Here is a 14845-nt window from a genome sequence, read left to right as displayed (position 1 = left end):
CCAGAAGTAGAATTGCTGGATCATATGATAATTCTAGGTTAAGTTTTTTGAGGAATTAACTTACCATTTTGCACAGCTGTTGCACCATTTTACATTCTACCAAGTATGTTTTTTCCAGGTTTACTGAGATATAATTGACATATAACATTGTGTAAGTTTAAGGTATGCAATGTAAAAGTTTGATACATATATGTATTGTGAAATGATTATGGCAATAAGTTAGTTAACACATCCATCACCACACATGATTATCATTTTTCGTGTGCACTAAGAACATGCAGTAACATCTCTTCTCTTAGCGACTTTCAAGCATGCAAGAGAGTATTATTAACTACAGACACCATGCTGCACATTAGATCCCCAAAACTTATTCAGCTTGTAACTGAAAGTTTGTATATTTTGACCACCATCTCCCCATTTTCCCCACCCTCCAGCCCTGGGCAACCACCATTCCACTCACTGTTTCTATGAGTTCAGTGTTTTAGATTCCACATATAAGTTAGATCGTACAGTGTTTGTCTTTCTCTGACTTCTTTCACCTAGTATATTGCTTTCAAAGTTCATCCGTGATGTCACAAGTGACAGGATTTCCTTCTCTTTATGGCTGAATAATATTTCATTGTATATATACCACATTTTCTTTATCATTCATTTGCCAGTGGATATTTAGGTTGCTTCCATGTCTGGATTATTGTGAATAATGCTGCAATGAACGTGGGAATATAGAGAGCTCTTTGATATCCTATTTTCTTTTCTTTTGGTTATATACGCAGGGGTGGGAGACCACTGCCAAGGATCTTTTTCTCTGTGTTCTCTTCTAGAGGTTTTCCAGTTTCAAGTCTTATATTTAAGTCTTTAATCCATTTTTAGTTGATTTTTTGAGTGGTATAAACTAGTGATCCAATTTCATTCTTCTGCATACAAATACACAGCTGCCCAACACCATTTTATTGAAGAGACTATTCTTTCCCCAGAAAGTATTCTTGGTTTCCTTCTCAAATATTAGTTGACTGTATATACATGGGTTTTTTTAATAAGTAAAAACATGCTATTTACGAAGAGATCTCAACCAGTGGACACATTTTCTAAAAGTTCAACTTTTGCAGTGATTTATTCAGTATTTCTCCAAGTACTTTCATGATGAGTTTAGCAAGAACAAAGGGTTCTATCACTAAAAATCTTAGAAAACACTACATGCTACATTCCTGCCTTACACATTCAAAACACATTTTTGACATAAAGAGTGTGAAATCTATAGTACCATAAAGTAAATATAAGTTTCAAAAACTGAAAACCTGTTACTTTATAATCCCTACAGAAAAATAGGATACATTAGCATCCCAAGACAGGTCTGCACAAGATTAACAATATTTCCAGAGCTTTGATTTTCTCACTCCAAAGGAGCGTGATGTGGGAAAAAATACATTTTAGCACATATTCTACATAAATTTGCATATTCAATGTAATTCTTCAAAATACTTTGTATGAGGCATGACTGCAAATGTGTATGAGGTTTCTTTTTGTAGTTTTGAAAATGATCTAAAATTGGAGTATAGTATACATTGATTTGTATACTTTAAATTGGTCCAATTTATGGTGTGTAAATTAAATCTCAATAAATCTGTTAAAACATATTATAATGTTTATAAAACCATGACCCACATAGTGCAGTCCCAGCCAAAATAACCAAATCCACTGCAACCCAGTGGGACAGTGGGCAAAGGATAGATTATTCAATATAAGGTGCTGAAAATATACAGCTAGATCCCTACCTCACACTTTTTATCAGAAACATTCTAATGGGTCAAAGATTAAATGTGAACAAATGAAATAACAAAGAAACTGAAAGTGGGAGAATTTTTTTTTTAGTATCGTGGAGTGAGGAAGGCCTTTTAAATGGAATAAATTGAACTTCAAAAATGTTTTTATAATAAAAATTTTTTAAAATTCATGAACAAAATACAAAGGCAAACTGGGGGAAGCTATTTTCTGCTCATATCATAAACTATGTACACACACACACACACGCACACACACACACACACACACAGTGACTTATTGTACTGTTGCTTATACAACAATGAAAATATCCCAAATATCCATCAGTAGGAGACTGGTTAAATGTAACACAACCATATAGTGGATATTCTATAGTCACTAAAAAAAGGATGAGGCAACTCTACCTACTGATAACAGAAAATCTCTTAGCTACCTGAAAAAGCAAGATACAGAAAGTTGCATATTTTTTGCCAAAGTGGAGAAGAAGACACACAAGAAACTAGCAACAATGATTGCCTCTAGAGAGGAGGACTGCATGTCTGGAAGACTGGGAGGAAGGGAGAGATTTACTTCTCATTGCATACCCTTTTTTAATTTTATAAATGTGCATGTTCTATCTGTACCAAAAAAAAAGGTAATTATTTAAAATATTTCTAAATACTTAGACTATGCAAAATTGAAACAACTGAAGTCTTTTGTTTGTATTTTTAAACACTGTGAGAGGGACCCACAGACCCCTTGAATATTTAAGTTCTTTTTTCTCTTTCCCTTACAATATTCTCATATTCCATTCTCCCATGTTTTTCATTTAGTTTTTCATAAAACACATACCTCACCCCGCCAAAAAAAAAAAACCAAAACAACAACAACAACAAAAACACTTCTCTGTCCACAGCGTGGGTTTTTTATGCCAAACACTGTTCTAGATGGTTGTAGAAATCAATGACTAAGACAAAAATCCCTGCTGTATGCCCTCATCCCTTACGTTCCATCAGATGGAGATATACCATATTTTTAAATCATAATAAAGGTAATAATAATCTAGTGAGTTAGAAGATGGTGGGTACAAAGAATAGAAAACAATAGAGCAGAATGAGGGGGGTGGAGGTATGAGATGGCAGATGGCAGATGGCAATGTTAAATACAGTGTAAGAATTGGCTTCAGGGAGAGGTTGGCATTTGAGCAAAGACTCAAAGAGGGAGATGAGTGAGTGAGACATGTAGACATCTTGGGGAAGAGAAGACAGAGGGAAGAGACAGCATGAAGGCCCTAAAGCAGAACATTCCTGGTGTCTTTGGGAGACACCAAGGCATCCTGAGAGACTGGAGCTGGAGAGAGGGAGAGAGAGTAGCGGAGGATGAAGTTAGGGAAGTAAGGAGGGTGGGTGCCCAATCCAGTAGACTCTTGAACCATGTACCATGAGACTTTTGGCTCTTAAGTAAACTGAGGAAATATGGCAGGGTGATGCCACTGTAGTTTTCTATTGTAACCCACACCCCTTTGTCGTCCTATAAACTGAGTCCCGAGACTCAAATGGCCAGTTACCACCACTTTGTCATTATGTGTCAGGCAGCACAACACATTGTTCCTCAATTCTGATGAGGACTCTTAATGGATAATCATTTTGAGAGCCTTTCAAAACTTCTAATTGGGGATGCTTCCAGCATTTAGACTATCATACAGACAATATTCTAATGCATTTGTCAATGAAAGAAAGACAAACCATTTGTTCAATGAATGCGTCTGTTTCAATTCTATTAAGTTTTTACCTCCTTTGAGCACCTTTTTGCCTGGCTATTGGAAATATTAATATCCTTTCTTCCAAGCACATGTTTAGAATTTATGCTTCTTATATTCACCATAACCTGGACCCTTACCCCAAGCTTCTTTGTAGACTGATCCCTGACTATTGGCGTGTTTGTGTTTTCAGCTTCTCCATCATAATGTCTGAGAAGCCACTGCCCACAGTGCCTTCTCTCCAAGTAATTTCAAGTTCATCTTAGAACCAAGTCCTGGTCTCAGCTATAGGATGCCATCCCATGTCTCTTTAAACATTTAAACTTTTATGAGTATCTCCTATGAACATGTTCTATTCTTTCAAATTCTTTCTCAAAGCCTCCTCTCATCCATTTTTTACACAAAAAAAGCTAGCAATTTCATCATCACAGTTTTGTTTTAACTGTGGCAGGGGTATGGATAGAATGTTCTTTCATTTTCTATCATCTGGGACACCTTTGAAAAGGCTGGTATCTTTATCAGATCCACCGGGCTTTTCAGAAAGTGCCTTCATCCCAGTTGAGCAATGGAATCAGTAATGTTGAATTTGTGCTCTATTATAAGCAGACTGTGCACAGCAAAAATGTTCTCCTGGATGTGGGGGAGGGAGAACGGTGGGGAGAGACACTGGTGACGTGGAGATTTGGTGAAGGATACAGGGCCTATATCTGGGTAAGTTGCTTCAGTTTCTCACTAATAAGATTTCTAGGAATAGACTTATTTTGAATCACATGTGCACGCTGTGTTTTTCTCAATTTGTCATTCCTATGCTCTGGCAAATTTCTAGGTCTAATTCCAAGATGTTGCAATTTCCCCATGGGTATCATAAAACTGGTACAGTGCGCCTGGTTACTTTTCTGATGTGGCTGTAAGAAAGCAAGGAAGCCCCATCCGATTGCTTTTTTTACATTTCATGATTATTTCCTTTGGGCGGGTACATGCCAGGCATATACGTCAAGCGATGTTGAGATTTCTTATTAAAGCACAGGTCCAGCTACCCCAAAACTATTCATTTGCACTGCCCTAAAACCACGTGCATACATTCTCCCATCCAAGAAGCTGCTAATCCTAGGGACCGTTTAGCCTAGAAAGTCAGGTGTCCCAGCCCATATGGCCCACCCCTCAGTTTATATGCCAAACATCATGCTAATAAACGATCCGTCATTCTCAGGATCCTGTTTGTGGAGGGAAAAACCAAGTCCTATTAGACCACAACTAAAGAGACCTGTTGTCTGCCTCCCTAGGCACATGTGACACCATGCATGGTTTAATTTCACTCAGCTCTTTAATTGAGCCCTGGTGCTAACAGCTTAATGGTTCACCAGGGCATTGTATTCTGCAGATTTTAAATTAAAGTTTGAGCCCCCCCCCCCTTAGGACATGCACAGTACTCCAATTAACACTAATTGGTTTTACACATGATTATCAAGTGAAAAACATGGTTTTCCTGAAAATGCCACTTCTTTTCTCCTGCTTAAAAAAACCCACAAATTCTAAGAAAACGACCATGGATGCATGCCAAGACTAGATATAAGGATGCCTAGCATCGTGTTTATATTGGCAGAAAACTGGAAGGAAATGTCTGCAATGGAGAATTGTGTACACAAAGAATAGTACAGAAAATGCAACATTTTTTAATGTTAAGAATAATTTTTGACATGGGAGGATGTTCATGATGTATTGTAAAGGGAAAAAAAAGTTGGAGACATACAGGAGGGGCATGATATCATTTTCCTCCACAGCATAGACAGAAAGACTGGAAGGATGTCTGTATCAAAATGTAAAGAATAATTATCTCTAGCGGTGGGAATATTGTTGATGTTTCTCTTATTCGTTTGCATTTCTAATTTTCTAAAAATAATGCATTATTTCTGCAAGAAGAAACCATCATTTTTCAAAGTCCATCATCGAGCCTACAGGAAAAAAAATGCAACAAGTGGCTTTATTTTGAATTTTTTTTAACCCTTCATCTCCACCAACCCTTGTGTGGGACACTGAGAACCCTCTATCAGTAATGTGTTAATAGTTTCCAACGGAATTACGAGAGGTGACTGAGGTTTTATACATGCGTGGAGAGGCGAGCGCTGAAGTACGCGGTTGCCAATGCCCGCCCTCATGTTCATTTATGCCAAAACTACCACCTGAGAGGGTGGATTTATGTCCCTGTGTTTCTTTTCCAGAGCCAAAGATGTTTATCTTGCTCTATGTTACAAGTTTTGCCATTTGTGCCAGTGGACAGCCTCGGGGTAATCAGTTCAAAGGAGAGAGCTACTCCCCAAGATATATCTGTAGCATCCCTGGCTTACCTGGACCTCCGGGACCCCCTGGAGCGAATGGTTCCCCGGGGCCCCATGGTCGGATCGGCCTTCCAGGACGAGATGGTAGAGACGGCAGGAAAGGAGAGAAAGGTGAAAAGGGGGCTGCAGGTAATGAACGATGAAGTGCCATGAAACACCCCTCGTTCACCCACCCACCCTCCCCCGCCTTAAACCGCTTCCCTTCTCTGTTGCCTTTTCTAATGGGAATTGCTCCTGAAATCCCTTCTCTATTTCACCTTCCTTAATCATAATAATGTGTTGAGCCCTTACTATGCTTTAGATACCGCTCTGAACTCTTTACCTACACCTTATTTTATGGCAATGACCACTCTTTCGGTTATCCCATTTTACAGATGAGATCACAGAGCAATAACATGGTTAAATTAATTACTGAAGACGGAAGTTCACTGCTAGTGACCGGCAGAGCTGGACTCAAACACTGATGATGCCCGTGGCCACGGGGCTGTTATAGCTAGCAGGGAATGGCTGGATGTGCAAGGGCATGGATGGATAGACAGACAGATGGACAAGGAAAAGAAATGGACAGACGAAGCAGAGGCAGGAATTAGGAGCCAAAAGCACAGATGCCATCCTAACCTGTACTAAATATCCTGAGCAAAGCTGCATAAAGGACTTCTAGATTTTATTTTTCACAGATGAAATGGCAATAGCACTGTTTAGCCCACCTTTCGCAGCTCATCTCTTTCCCTCCTGTCCTGTCCCAGCTAGCAAAGTACATTCGTATCACTCCTAACAGCAACACAATTGCTCCCTACTACTTCAGGAATGTTTACTTTCCCCCCCCCCCAAATAAATTGGCCCAGGAAGATTGCCAGACTCTGCAATCCTTCAGAGTAAACCGAATTGAAAGTCTAGAGAAGTTGGGTTAACTCTAAAAGAGGAAGCGATTTGGCATCAATCTTTAAAAACAAGTTTCCAAGTGTAAAGGCTAGGACAAAAGACAGGAAGAGAAAAGTCAATTAGTCTAAGAAACATGTCTCTATCTAGTCATCGCCCCTGATTTAGTGGTGTTACGTGAAATAGCAGCATAATATACATGCAAGTTACTGGATAATAATTCATTTCTGAATTTGTCCGGCAGAAAATACTTGGAAAATCAGTAGCTACCGACTGTGTGAATATTGTTCAATATTAGATTAAAAACCTTTAGGTAAAGGTTCAACACCAGATAAAGAACCTTTAATTTGGAGCTTACATCTTAATCTCTGGTGACACCTATGACTACAACTTACCGCTGTGTCATGATCACGAATAGCCTTGAAAGCCTGTAATAATAACAGGACCGTCGCTACGTATGACCAACCCTTTTAGTTTCTTTACTGTGTCTGGAAGCAATAATGTAGTGCTTCCACAAGCATGTATTGGAGTCAGTCTGATTGAGGCTTAGATCTCGGCTCCTTCAATTACTAACTTACTATCCGTGGACCAACAACCGCTTGAAGCCTCAGTTTCCTCATTTGTAGATTGGGAGTAGTAAGGGTGATTGTGACAGTTAATAATACAATAATACACGGAAAACACTCAGTAGGGTAACTGCCATCTGGTAAACACTCAGTAAATGTTAGTTCTTATTACATATCACACAGTGATCTGCAAACATGAGTCATAGCTAACTTGTTGAATATCCAAACTCATGTAATAAACTCGAAATGGGTGCTCAGTTTCATTAAGTAGTTCTGATATCATTTAAAAATACACATGTGGAGAGGTGCCTGGCTGGCTCACTTGGTGGAGCGTGAGACTCTTGATCTCAGGGTTGTGAATTTGAGCCCCACATTGGGTGTAAAGATTACTTAAAAAATAAAATCTTTAAAAATATAAGTATGTAGAGGGGCGCCTGGGTGGCTCAGTCAGTTGGGCATCCGACTTCGGCTCAGGTCATGATATCACGGTTCGTGAGTTTGAGCCCCGCGTCGGGCTCGGTGCTGACCACTCAGAGCCTGGAGCCTGCTTCCGATTCTGTGTCTCCTTCTCTCTCTGCCCCTCCCCCACTTGTGCTCTGTCTCTCAAAAATAAATAAATGTAAAAAAACATTTTTTAAATATAAAAGTATGTGGATATGCATTCAGATTAAATTGAATGTTCATAATTATTACAAGGTTAACCATATGAGGTCAGCTACACCTCCGTATTCATGGGTACACCCAAGCATTGTCCTTCAACAAGCTTCTTGTGTACCTGTTGTTATCCAGTATTATTCCAGACCAGTGTTTTTCAACCTCTATCCTAATGATATTTCAGGCCAAATAATTATTTACTGTGGGATGGATATCCTATGCATTAGAGGACATTTAGCAGCATCCGACTAGCTGCCAGTGGCACCCCCACCAACTGTGACAACAAAAATGTCTCCAGACATTGCCAACTATCCCTTGGTGGGCAGTGTAAAATTGTCCCTGTTCTAGACAAGAAGAACACAAACATGAATAAAGACATTGCCTTGATAAACATTTGGGTGTGGAAGGCCAATATAGAAACATATAATTACAATATTCATCATCATCATCATCATCATCATTATCATAGCCATTTATTAAGAACTTACTACATCGGGAATTTTACATTTAATACTTAATGTTTATCATAAGCCTATTAGAAACCATTATAATCAGCAATAATTGTGTTACAATGAAAAAATTGAGATTTGGAAATAAAATGACTTTGCGAACCTGAGATTATTTAAATCCAATATGCACACATACACACATAAGGATTTAGAACATCTAAGAAAGGTAGGAATGCCTTTGTGATCAATGAAGAAAAACACACCTTATTTACAAACAACAGTAACAGAGCCCTGGTGTTTTGGGGATAAGCTGTTAATGCATCTGAAACTGGGCACAACATGGCTAGTAGTCTTTGATTCTTCTTTCCCCTTTAATGACACCACAAATGTCTTCTCCTTCATGTACCCTTGGTAAACATCCCCACCACATCCATCCCAACCAAGCACAAGCAGAATCAAGCATATTTTCGCTCAACTTCTCTACCTTAAATTACAAATACAGAGCTTATCATACTGAATTAGAAACTTTCTATTAAAAATATGTCTCCTTCACTGGTCTATCATAATTACTGTTGTAGCAGAATAGTACCATTTAATTTAATCTGAATGCACATCCATATAAATATCTTCAGATAGCACTGGAATCACCTCATGAAACCAATCATTCTAGTTTCTTATATGGCTTTGGATATTCATGAACTTAGCTATCACCCATATTTGCAGATCACAGTGTAATATGTAGTAACAGCTAACTTGAGGGTGAAATAGGTGTCATTCATATCAATGTCCCACTCAGTCCCTAGCATAGTGCCTAGCATGTAGTAGATGATCAATCAATATTACACAGTTTAGATGTATGTATGCATGCACACACAAACCCTGGGATGGATGGATGGATGGATGGATGGATGGATGGATGGGAGAAAAAAATAACACCGAAGAAGAAATCTTTGTAAGCCTATTTCATGGAGAACTAAGAAATCCTTTCTCTCCAAGTGTTAGTACCTAAACATAGACTAACCAGTACTCCATAATTCTCCCTCTATGTAAGCATATGTCTAACTAAATAGGAAGAGGGAGACTGATTTATCCCTTCTTTCCATTATTCATTAATTGGCCATTAGCACAGGTGAAAACCCTTAATGCAAATAGGAAGAATTACTTCAAGCTACTACAGCTCATCTCTGATTATCTAATTAAATAACTATCGAAACCCAAACACTGAGATGGTAAAGATCTTTCCATGGCTAGCATTGTAAAATTGCATTTGTGGTTTTGTCTCAAAGAATTTTCAATAGGATGCGGCCTTAAGCAACCTAGTCCAACACCTTCATTTCAAGGACTGAGAAACAAGTCAGAGAGATGAAGCCCCTTCTTCAAATTCACGTAATGAATCCATGGATGAACTAAAGTCTCCTGGTCTGCTGAGCCACTGTTGACTGCTTTTCTCACTAGGTTTGGAGTGGATTTAAATCCAGTTCTTCATATTGAAGCATTTGAAACACAGACAAGTGACTTGCCCAAAGTCATAGAGACAGGAGGATCGGAGTACATAATGAAATTTAATAGTCAAAATTGTTGCTGATGCCAAAAAGTTTTTCTATTATACATCCAAGGTCACTCATGACCTTCACTCATGAAGACAGCAAAAGTTAAGCTCCTATTGAAGATAAAAATAACAATTTAGAATTTGTGGTCCTTGATTCAAAAGTAAATTTAACATAAAATTGTATTCATATTTTATTTCTACCAGAAAGAAGCAAACATTGAAAGATCACACTATTATGGCCTTATTTCAAGAAATCAATACCAGAGTATATTCTGGCTGGGACCAGGGGAATTTCAACTTCACAACAAAAGCCATCTAGAGCTTTAGGACAGTTCTGTGATCAGTAATGATACTGATCCCAGTCACCAAAAAAAGGGGTTTGGTTCATTATTAAAATCTTTGGTGCATCATAAATTGTTAAACAACCTCTTTCCAAAACTATTAAAACAAAATACTGGAAGTTTTAAGAGTAAATCATTCATTCTAAAATTTTCATTATCCAGAACATTTCGAGCCTAAATTTGCCAAACTGAAAATTAATTAAACTCATATACTGGTGTGCATGTAATTTTCAAATAAAAGGTACCAAAGCACTATCAAGATAAAAATGTTCAATTTAATAAAGTTCCCGAAAGCAAATACATAGTTAAGAGTGAAAGTACACAGTATATCCATAATATATTTTCCCTGACTACAAAAGTCCTTCATGAATTTCCTATAATTTGGATATTTTTGAGGGTGTATCATTATACAAGCACTATCTATGGAACGGATTTGACTATAAAAATTAAAGGACATTTTTATGCTATTAAGTCACTGTTATTATATATACGGTTTAAAAATTAAATAGATGTTGCTTATCCCTTTCAACCGACAAGCACAAGTTCTCTGCATTTAGCCTTTGGTTGATCTGTAGATGTAAAGATTTGGACAAACAGAAAATATTTCACTGTGGTGATTTTGAATTTGTTGAAATCCTTTCACAGATATTATGTCTTTTCTATATATAAGGAGACCCAGAGAAATTAAGGGACTTGCCTAAAATGATACAACCATTTAGCTGCAGAGCCAAACAGAATTTAGGATTCTTGATTCCAGCCCCAAAGGTAAGAGGCACTTTGATGGAGGGGAAGCATCATTACACTAAGACTTGGATTCCAGTCCTAGCTTGCTACAGAAGCCAGTTTCTCCACCTCTCTGGGATTCGATTTTCTCCTCCAAAAAAGAGCTACTGCATAGCGGTGGCATCACTATTTTTCAGTTATTGTAGCATATTGAACCCTCACTATGTGGCAGGTGCTCTTTATACTCGAGCTGCTGCCCTGGGGAGATGCTCAGGCTCCAGAGTCAGGCAGGCATGAGTTCAGATCACAGATCCATCACGTACTAGCTTTGTTCCCTTGAGCAAACCAACTTCTCTGTAGCTCAGTCTCCCCATCTGCAATGGAAGTAATAATTCCTAACTCATAAAGTTGTTGCAAGTCCTAAAGAAGCCAATGCCTGTCAATAAAATGCTGTCCCTGGTACATAGTAAATGTTGAATAAATATGAGCTCATCTAATTTTGATTAATTATTTTATTATTAAAACTAATAGAAGTAGGGTGGGACATGAGACTAAATAACCTCTAAGGATTCATCTGGCTCTGTCTGCTCCCATGACCCCACTCTGAAAAATATCATTATGCTCAATTGAATTTCTCCTGTGGTGACAAATAGTGTATGTGACTGATTTAGTTGCAGATGATCCATCACCAAAATAGCACTTAAATGATTTTTCATATACTCAGGAAAATTCACCTGAAATTCTGATGAAAATCTTCTATTTCTATTTTAATGCATCAGTGATTGTTTTTAAGAGATGCATCAGTATTTAGTAGTGTCCTATTGAAAGTTGGCTGGAGAGACAAATTTAGGGTGTGCTGGCACTGTGTGGACATGCTGTTTGTGACTGTATATCTAGAGGAACTATTAAATAAACTGTAAACTCTTTTTAAAGGTTTGAGAGGTAAGACTGGACCACTGGGCCTTGCTGGAGAGAAGGGGGACCAAGGAGAGACTGGGAAGAAAGGACCCATTGGACCAGAGGGAGAAAAAGGAGAAGTAGGTCCAGCTGGGCCTCCTGGAGCAAAGGGGGACAGAGGAGAGCAAGGGGATCCAGGGTTGCCTGGAGTTTGCAGATGTGGAAGCATCGTGCTCAAATCCGCCTTTTCTGTTGGCATCACAACCAGCTACCCAGAAGAAAGGCTACCGATTATATTTAACAAGGTCCTCTTCAATGAGGGAGAGCACTACAATCCTGCAACAGGCAAGTTCATCTGTGCCTTCCCAGGGATCTATTACTTTTCTTATGATATCACATTGGCGAATAAGCATCTGGCAATCGGGCTGGTGCACAACGGGCAGTACCGGATAAAGACCTTTGACGCCAACACTGGGAACCATGATGTGGCTTCGGGGTCCACGGTCATCTATCTGCAGCCAGAAGATGAAGTCTGGCTGGAGATCTTCTTCACCGACCAGAACGGCCTCTTCTCAGACCCAGGTTGGGCAGACAGCTTGTTCTCCGGATTTCTCCTGTATGTTGACACAGATTATCTAGATTCCATATCAGAAGACGACGAGCTGTGATCAGGACTGCCGTCCTGAACGTTCCAAGATTTTTGTGGCAGACACTTTGACTTAATCTGGGGCCTTGGAAGGTGGAGGAAGCAGCAATGAGATCCAAAGAGACTCCCACTCAGATTCCAAAGCATTTACAGAAAATTCTAGCAGAATCTATTAAAACAAGATGAACCACCAAATGGTTGAAACCACACCAAGATGAATTCTATGAAACAATAACCCCAGATAAGAATCCTCCTGAAAGCAATGTTCATAAATATTTAAGCAAATTAAAGACAATGTTAACAAATTTCTGTTAAACTCCCTGAGTGATAAAATCAGCTGGCAATGATATTGTCTCATTAAATCTTCATAAAATTACACTTTTGCTTGTTATTTAAGAGAATCATCACACCCCAGAGTCTTTAACAGTTCTCAAAAGTCAAAAACTAAAGGTAAGAGATACTAAGTGATTGCAAGTAAGCGAAAGTGATAACTTTCCTTTTTTTGTTGTTATGCGTTCCTTCGTGCTCATATCTGTATTCACTCAACAGCTCTTAAATACGCCTGTGTGAGTCAGACACTGAGGTGCTAGGTCAGATCTGATCATGAGTTTGGACAAAAGCTGTGCCTTCATTCGGCTGGTGTGTGAGGAGCATGCTGTCACAATTCAGGGAGATGAGCACCTGACCAACAGACTGACTCCAAGCTGGACATACATGGGAGCCGCTCTTCCTGGGGACGGGGGCCAGAGAAGGTTTCACACGTGGAAAAACATTAACCATGCTAAATTGTGTGTGTTTAAGGAAGTGGGAGGCATACAAAGGAAACAAGGAATTCTGCAGCTGCATTTACCCCATCCCATCCATCCTTGAAACACCACTGGTATTCGCAATCAGAAAAGGGTGGAAAACCCAGAGATAAAGGGGACCTGGGAAGGGTAATGGAAATGAAGACAAACAAGTTACTGAGATCAGCCAAGAGGTCATTCTCCTAAATTTGTTTAGCTTGATGGTTTCCAAGACAATTATTATTCCTCTTAGCTTGCACATGAATGAGGACGCTACCTTACATTGGTGGGAAGCATTATTTCTCATGGATTTCTGAGGTATTGAATCCAAATAAAAGTGAAGCGTATGTGCACTGATTTATAGTGAAACGGTGGCAGTGAACAGGAGGAGGAGGGAAAGAGACCAGACGTCTGAGCAGGTAACTGTCGCTTCCAAGCCTCATGGCCCCTGCAGTCCCGCTGTCCCTGGGGGACATGATTCCACATGATTTTTCATGATTTCTACTGACAGTGATAGGATTCCCTTACTCTCTTTTTGGTGGCTTCTTTTTTTAATGTTTATTTATTTATTTTTGAGAGAGAGCAAGGGGGGGAGGGGCAGAGAGAGAGGGAGAGAGAGAATCCCAAGCAGACTCTGTGCTATCAGCACAGAGTCTGACAAGGGATTCAAACCCACAAACCATGAGATCATGACCTGAGCCAAAATCAAGAGCCAATGCTTAACTGACTGAGTCACCCAGGCTTTTTGGTGGCTTCTAATTTTTCTTCCATGCTTTCTCTCTTTGCTCACTCAGTAAACGTTTGTAATGCCTCCTATGTGTGAGTCACCGAACTGGGTTCTGTGAAGGTAGAGGAATACCAAGGTAAATCTGTCACAGCCCCCTGCCACCACATGTCTAAGGATACAAGAAAGGAAATGACATGTGTACACATAGACAAAATACCAAGAATTCTAGAAACGAACGGGCTAAAATATGCTAAGTTCTAAACTGGATATAGAGACCAATGGTCTGGAAGAAAAACTGAGGGGGACAGGTGTAAAATTGAGCGGTGAGAGAGGAGGCCTGGGGAAAATCTCCTCCACCCTCTGGTCCTTCAGTGGTAGGTGGGACTTGGAATAGCCAAAGTGGGGACAGCGGTGACAATGGGGACAAAGCATGAAAGTGAGAACAGAGACCCAGAAGAGCCTCAAATGCCAGTGTGACGATTGGGGACTTCATTTATGAGGAACCCTGGAGCCCCTGTGTGCCCCAGAGCTGGGCGCTGCCCTTATCAGCAAGGACATTTGCTGTGATCAAGCAGCTGTGCACAAGGAAATGCTCGCTTCTGTCATCTCCAGACCTATCTCCCATCATCCTCTTCCGCCTGCCTCGCTTTGCCCACTTGTTGGCCTCCATCTGAGTCAGGACACAGGTCTGGAAGGCTAAGGGCAATGAAAGTATACAAAGAAGAGAAAGCAAAGGTGGTTTGAGATAGTCACCTGCCTCTAGATAGCAGCTAAAC

At 39.6% G+C, this 14845-nt stretch overlaps 1 protein-coding gene across 3 annotated transcripts in view; it reads left to right on the top strand.

Annotated features, from left to right (window-relative positions):
• C1QTNF7 (C1q and TNF related 7) overlaps positions 1-12935 on the top strand; it is a 106021-nt gene extending 93086 nt beyond the window's left edge. For all 3 annotated transcript variants that reach the window (XM_015072975.3, XM_053217560.1, XM_015072976.3), the window contains 2 exons: positions 5737-5982; positions 11948-12935. In XM_015072975.3, the coding sequence (XP_014928461.1) occupies positions 5737-5982; positions 11948-12579 (878 nt within the window). In that variant the 3' untranslated portion in view covers positions 12580-12935. The remainder of the gene's footprint in view (positions 1-5736; positions 5983-11947) is intronic.
• The last annotated feature ends 1910 nt before the right edge of the window (positions 12936-14845 follow it).

The sequence above is a fragment of the Acinonyx jubatus genome, chromosome B1, assembly GCF_027475565.1.
Source record: "Acinonyx jubatus isolate Ajub_Pintada_27869175 chromosome B1, VMU_Ajub_asm_v1.0, whole genome shotgun sequence".
NCBI lineage: Eukaryota > Metazoa > Chordata > Mammalia > Carnivora > Felidae > Acinonyx > Acinonyx jubatus.
This window is presented reverse-complemented; position numbering and strand designations above follow the sequence as displayed.